Below are 7,591 nucleotides of genomic sequence, written 5' to 3'. Positions count from 1 at the left end.
CAACTAAGTCGTAAAAGAAGAAAAAAGATTAGCAAAGGACAAGAAAAAATGAATAGAAAAAGATGATTGATTGATAAACGAGAGATATGTTGGGTCCTTAAATTAGACTGTTCTGGTACTGTTCCAGTATGTGATTTTGTTTTGGTCATTCAGTGATATACTCTGTCTTTTATTGTTGTGATTTGTCTTAGATATTTTTGTTTCTCTTTACTGCAATTATGGGCAGACAAAGATTTTTCATATTTAGATGCATAATGAACTTAAGGGTCCTGTTGTTTGCAACTTGGAGCTGGAGATGAAAAGTGCTACCTACCCCATTTGCTTACGAAGCATAAAAGAAGTATAAAGATCATGTGGATAAGGATGTATCGAAGATATCAATTTTGTAATTAATTTGGGGATGTTTTTTTTTATTTTCTTTGGGGAAACATTGTAATTATTTTTTTGATTTTTGTGTATATGCACGAGCAAGCGGTATATGTTGTATACTTGCTTTTGTAGATACAAGTACATATATATAGCACAAGTGTAAGATTTTTTTCATCAAGATCTATTTCAAGTTGAATGAAACCTTTAAGCTTACTTAAATATATAGCTTTCATCCATTGTATTTGATTTTATCAATTTACAGTACGTATCCAAGTATTTTGAAGCATGCAATTTATTAATTTTTTACTGGCACCATTTTAGCGTCAGTAAAAAGTTTTTTACCGACCAATAAAGTTCTTTACTGGCAGTAAAAAAAAATTCACCGGCAACATTTTTACTGTCAAAACTACTGATGCTAAGCTAGCATGTTGGCGGTTTTTACTTAGCACTAAGTAGTAATGGTTGTCAGGCGCATAAGGTTTTGCATATTGTGAAGTCTACAATTATTAGCAAAGAGGACGTATGCAAGAAGTCAGAAGTGGTAGTGTAGTCATTACATATTGTGATAAGCACATTATTACCGGCCCTCTAGAGTGCTCTTCTATCCAATCCTTGAAGGAAGAAGAAAAGTCGCTATCAACATAAGATCTGTCTTGTCTTGATCTCAAGAACCGTACTTGATTCTCCTTTCTAATGTTGATTTGATTACAGTACAACTTTAAAGTATCTCTTGCGACACTGAATAATTTATTCTTTGTGGGTTTTGAGCTTGAACGGGAAGCAACCACACATAATTGTGTATGAAAATTCCATATCTATGTCACCAATCTTATTCTTGAAAAGATCTGTAAGGAAGATTTAGTGATAAATTAAAAGTTTGTTCTCGAGAAAAAGGAGAAAATATTTTAACATATAAAATATAAAAATATATATATGTAAATATTAAAGGATATATAACAATGTTAAAGAAGGATTTGTTGCATTAATATCAGGACGAAAATGAGATATTTTTAAAGTGATATTTTTTCGATATCACATTTTTGGAGAGTGTAACAGCCTTTTAAATAGTCATGATCAAAGCAAGATATTTTCTAAATATTGCCGATATTTGTGCATGGCACAAGAGGTTTAGGGAGTTTTATTAAACTCCCTTGTCTTAGTTTGTGCAGTCCCATTCATCTCGATGAAACTAGGGGTGTCAACGGGTCGTGTTTACCTGGACCCAACCCGGACCAAACCCTATAGGATCTGGGTATGGTGACAAATAAGAAGACCCGAGTCCAGACCCAAAGGTCCTATTAATACATGGACCCGGGCATGGTTTGTGAAATTTTATACCAGACCCGGGCCCGACCCGAGTTCCGATTAAGACTCGCAAATTTTCAATGTAAAAATGATAAAAAATATGATTTTACTGGGTATGATCCAGGTCTGGTTCATGTAGTTTTATCGGGTCCGGGTATGGTTTTTCTTATAGTAGACCTGATTAGACTCGGGTCTGGACCTGATACCATACCCGGAAATCTGGTCCAAGTCTGGTTCCACCTGGGTCCGAACCAAACCCGACCCATTGACACCCCTACATGAAACTAGACTCTAGAACGGTGGTGTCTATGTTTTGTTGATTGCAGCCATATGAGTTCATTTCTTTATATGTCATGGCAATGTTATCAGAAGCAAATCGAATAAGCTTGAATCGTACAATTCAAATCGAATCCACATATGTCGATCCAGGTCCCAATTGTGCCTTTTCTCTTTTAAATAATTGGCTTTGTTTTAATATTTTTGTTTAGGATCTAGGCTCCATGAATAGTTTGAAATTACTTCATTTCGGTGTTTTTAATATAACTTTTTAGAACTTTTCTATTTTTATTTTATTATTTTTAAATTAACTTTTTTAATTTTTTAAAAAAGACCAATCCGAAACTACTGGAATCAAGATGATTTTTTTAAATCTTTTTTTAAAACTGATTCATTTCCAAAAAAATGAGTCTGACAACATTGTATCAAAGTGCTTCAGCTCCACTTTCTTGACATCTCCAATACAACTGTGGTAGGAAAGAAAAGGCAACCGCATAAAAAGTTTCCTAGGATAGCCAGTAGTCAAGCGTGCATGGTGCAGCTTAGAAAGAGTACACAACACTCAAATGTAATGACAAGAGCATTGGGCAACCTTTTAGACACCTGTGGCCTAGCAAAAACAACCAATATTTGTAAGCAATCCAACCATCTTCAGGTAATTTGCTTATTGGATCAAACAAAATTATGCACCAACCAACATTTTTATTTGCTTGATTTATCATCTACATTCCATGGTAGTTTTTAAACTTATCGAACAATTTAATCTCTCTCTCTCTCTCTCTCTCTCTCTCTCTCTCTCTCATGTACACATGTGCGGACACATGCAGTTTTTATGAAGCAACCTCAAAGGTTGTACTAACAGAAGACCCGCCAATGTGCAGTCAGCAATTGAGGGCATTTCCCTCTGTCCAAGTCCAAAAAGAACTACTATTGCACTTTAATTAAATGGGCCTCTCATAATGTATTAACTTGAATTAGCTTAGCTGGTCCATTAACCTCAAAAGATCAAGAACTGCACTTAGATAATGGGACCCAGATCTCATTGAAACCATGTTTTCCACATCTGACATGCACCAACAGCCTGCTCACAACCATATTGACCTATCACCTATTAACTCAACACCAATGAGAATGATATCTGAAATTAACCAGAACAATAATAACATATCTCTCGAACTTCACTCATCCTCAACAATTATAATAGTAGCACTCTAACGTCAATGACATTGATATTAATGACAGCCAATAATTAGCGTATTGGTTTCATAAATGTTTGGTTAGATATTGGAACATTATTGTGTTTATTTCAGTGTCCTGTTTCACCAAATACCAATAAATTAAAACGTTAAACTATTGAATACCAAATTCAAAGTAGATGTTATATCGCAATACCATATTGTCTAAAACAATAAAATAATGATTGTGTAGAGAGAGTCTAGCTGTATGTGATGCATGGTTGAGATGATGCCGTGGTTGGAGGGAGGGAAGGTGTGCAGAAGCGAAGAAAGCGTGTGAAAGGGAGAGGAAGAAAGTTGGACATGAGACTACTTTTTACGGTCCAGACTCGTGTGTGATGCTCAGATCCAACGATGGTTAAAAGTCCACCTTGGAAATTCTGGAAAAACTTGCAAACAAAAAGAAAAACATTTCTAGAGAGAGAAAGAGAAAATGGGGGAGAAGGGGGAGGGGGAGGAGGTGTTTGTTTCGGTTCCAACGACCGACTTAACAACCTTTTCCCAACTGGTTGGTTGGCCGCCAACTCGATTTCACTGCGTTGTTTTGGGGGAAAGGTCAGCAATTCTCTCTCTCTCTCTAGACGTCCCACCATATTCCTTATTGGTATGTCTATCTTGTTTTTTTTTTTAATATTTTGCATAGAATCAATAAAGAAAACCCACTCCCCAAAAGCCAAAAAGGGCCTGTTCTTCTAGAATCGACAGGAGAGGCCTGCATCATCGTTTGTGTTCTGTTCTCCTCTCTTCTTTTTTTTTGTGTGTTTTTGGTGTCCTCGGTGATGCAGGCTTCAGCTCAATGATCTGTTGTTGTGTTTGTTTTCCGAAGGTGTTGTATGGTTTGTGATCATTTCCAATCATCGGCTTCTTTGGTTTCCCTTTTTTTATTTCTGTTGTAAATGTGGTTGTTTGAATATCGCTTTCAGTTGATTGATTTGGATGGTTTTTGAAGAGTTGGGGGTTTTGGTTTGATGGGAGTCGGTAAGGGGGCCCAGGTGGGTTTTCGGTTTGTTGGTAGCTTTTTTTTTTTTTGAGGAGGGGAGAGATAGGAGTGTTGGGGATAAGGGAGTTTGTCATCGGAAAAGGATCAGGTGGGGATGCAGCACAATTTCCTTTCGACGATGAAAAGTCTTAAATTGGTTGATGGGTGCAAGGGCAGCCAGGTTTATGCCGTGAATCCTGGTGATAAAGTTCAGCAGGAGCCTCGGACGAACTCTCTCCGATGCAAATCTTCCCATAATAAGAGCCTTTCCGCCGGAGAATCTCTTCTTCCTTACGGGTAATGTGACGCTGTATCAGTTATTCCTTTTGATTGATATTTCTGTTGATTCCTTTTTTTTTCTATAACCAATTTCTTACTGCCCATTTTGATGCTCCTCAACTTGTATGATTCTTTGGCATTAGATGATTTTAGCCAAGTTGAAATGGAATTCGTGTTGTTGTTTGCATCTTAAATTCATTAGAAGTAGCCTTGAAATAAGGTTTACACTGATTTTTTATTGTTTTAGAATGGCAGTTTGCCTATTGCAGACCTGTTGGAACCCCCCATAGAGCCCCATTTGAAATTCGTGGATTTTGTGAAGACTTTGGCCAGCATTTACGCAAAGCTTGAGAATGCATTAGATGATGAAAAGTGTGATTTGTATATAGAACAATCTGTTGTCTTGAGAGGCATATCAGATCTCAAATTGCTAAGGCGTAGCTTGCGATCTGCACGTCAGCATGCTATTGATCCTCATAAAAAGGTTGTGCTCGCTGCTTGGTTGAAGTACGAGAGGCGGGAAGATGAGTTAGATGATGCATTGTCTATGAATTGCAGCGGAAGGATGATAGAATGCCCTAAGGCAGCTCTAGTTGAAGGCTATGATCCAGGCATCGTGTTTGACCCTTGCAATTGTAGAAGACCACCGCCTAAACCAAAACAGCATACAGACCCTTACTTGGATGGAATGGTTCACATGGGTGATGTTTCTGAAGTTGAAGAGGAGGTCGAAGAAGAGAGTGAATGTTCAACTTCCTATGTGGAAGGGGACTACGTCTATTTCTGCATAGGAGATGAAGAAATCTGCTGTGTTCGTAGAAAGATAGCGGAACTTTCCATGCCTCTGCATACTTTACTCTATGGTTGCTTTAAGGAGTCATGTAGGGAAAAGATCAACTTTTCACACAATGAGATATCCGCAACTAGTATGAGAGCTGTAGATAGATTCAGTAGAACAGGAAATTTAGATCTTTTTAGTCCAGATGTTGTACTCAGCCTCCTAAACTTTTCGAATAAGTTTTGTTGTGAGCATATGAAATCTGCATGTGACAAGTATCTGGCCGCTCTTGTATCTACTATTGAAGATGCTCTTATATTTGTGGAATATGGTTTGGAAGAAAGTGCACATTTGCTTGTAGCAGCTTGCTTGCAGATTTTCTTACGAGAACTTCCAAGTTCTTTGCAAAATCCGGATGTAAGAGAACTGCTTTGTAGCCAAGAGGGCAGAAAAAGATTAGGTATGGTGGGCCATTCTTCATTTGCTTTATATTACCTCTTGAGTCAGGTAGCTCTGGAGGAAGACATGGAATCCAACACTACAGTTATGCTTTTAGAGAGACTAGGAGAGTGTGCTACATCACAGCAGCAGAAGGAGCTTGCCTTGCACCAGTTGGGTTGTGTGATGCTTGAAAGAAAGGAATATAAAGATGCTCAAAACTGGTTTGAAGCTGCTGCTGAAATTGGGCATGTTTACTCCTTAGCCGGTGTTGCTAGAGCGAAGTTCAAAAGGGGCCACAAGTATTCCGCGTACAAGCAGACTAACAACCTCATTTCCACCACTACTGCATCACACAAATCACCATCAGTAGCAGTTGGCTGGATGTACCAAGAACGGTCTCTCTACTGCATTGGCAAGGAGAAAATGATGGACTTGAATTTAGCCACAGAATTGGATCCTACTCTTTCATACCCATATAAATACAGAGCAGTAGCACTGATGGATAACAACAAAGCCCACGAAGCTATTGCGGAGATCAACAGGATTCTGGGGTTCAAGGTTTCGCCAGACTGCCTTGAACTGCGAGCTTGGTTCTACCTTTCTCTTGAAGAATATGAATCAGCTGTACGTGATATCAGAGCACTTCTCACCCTGGATCCTAAATATGTTCTGTTCCATGGACAAATTCGTTCAGACCAGTTAGTTGATCTTCTCAGTCATCGTGTTCAACAATGGAACTTAGCTGATTGCTGGATGCAACTATATGATCGGTGGTCTTCTGTCGATGATATTGGATCTCTTGCCGTAGTTCATCAAATGCTGGAGAATGATCCTGGAAAGAGCCTGCTTAGATTTCGGCAATCTCTCCTTCTTTTACGGTACGTTTGTAGTTATAAATTTTTGTCCCTGTTTTTTGTCATTATTACATTCTGATGTTGCTCTCATGATCGTCTTATCGTCACCACCATCAGCAATTTTTTTTCTATTTGAAGCGATCACTAACACCATTTGTAAACTTTTGTCCTCCTGATTGTCCATATCTGCATCACCATGGATTAATTGATACAAGTATGGTTCATTACTGTTAATATACTATTGCTCTATTCTTATGTTTATTGTATTATTTTTGCAGGTCATGTCAAACGAACAATGTTGTTTGCATAGAAACTGAACTTTTATCTTTAGATATAATTACAAATAAAAACTCCCCTATTGCCTCATATATAAAGGAGTCTGGGATGGCAATTCTTAAGTTGTTACAGTAATGGTTGATAAACCAAAGCACCCTTAATATAACAATCTTTATTCACTTTTGTGTAACCTTGTATTTAGTTCAAGTATGCATAAATTCATTTAGCATTCAAGTTCGTGAGTGTGCATATTCTTTTCTTGAGAGGAGGACATGCTTATGTCAACCACCATGAATTTGTGGGCATCAACCTGAGTGTGTCATCTTTAATAAGTTTTGTGACTGTGGGCTGGCACATTTATATACTAAGAAGCCCTAAAGCTCTGATGATGCTTGTCTGCAATTAGGTTTCTGAATCAATCAGTTTAGTCTTAATATTGGCCAAAACAGAAAAGAGAACTTACCGAAGTAGCTCCCAGCTATATTAGATAGTTCTTCTACAATACATGGATTTTTGTTCATTGAGTTTGTTCTACTGTAGAAAATTAGAAGATCCTCTCTTGGTTTGTTCTCATGTAGTGACAGCTCTGGCATGGAACATAATTTTCTTTTATATGGAACAACGATCTTAGTTTGTGTTAGAATGGATAAGGCAGCTCTATAGACAGGCAATTGGTGATCAGGTATTTGACAGCTTCAGCATAGACATAAAATTTTTCCAGTACACAAAAATGTTAAATTGTACACACACACACTATATATATATATATATATATATATATATATATATATATATATAT

At 37.6% G+C, this 7,591-nt stretch overlaps 1 protein-coding gene across 1 annotated transcript in view; it reads left to right on the top strand.

Annotated features, from left to right (window-relative positions):
• The first annotated feature begins 3,358 nt into the window (after nucleotides 1–3,358).
• Nucleotides 3,359–7,591, top strand: part of LOC149843950 (ethylene-overproduction protein 1-like) — a 29,064-nt gene continuing 24,831 nt past the window's right edge. Inside the window, exons 1-2 of the mRNA XM_090000190.1 lie at nucleotides 3,359–4,461; nucleotides 4,699–6,540. Coding sequence (XP_089856316.1) covers nucleotides 4,280–4,461; nucleotides 4,699–6,540 — 2,024 coding nt within the window. The 5' untranslated portion in view covers nucleotides 3,359–4,279. The remainder of the gene's footprint in view (nucleotides 4,462–4,698; nucleotides 6,541–7,591) is intronic.

This window comes from Nuphar pumila, chromosome 3 (assembly GCF_984573655.1).
Source record: "Nuphar pumila chromosome 3, dmNupPumi1.hap1.1, whole genome shotgun sequence".
Lineage (NCBI taxonomy): Eukaryota > Viridiplantae > Streptophyta > Magnoliopsida > Nymphaeales > Nymphaeaceae > Nuphar > Nuphar pumila.
The sequence above is the reverse complement of the archived record's forward strand: the minus strand, read 5'-3'. Positions and strand labels throughout refer to the sequence as shown.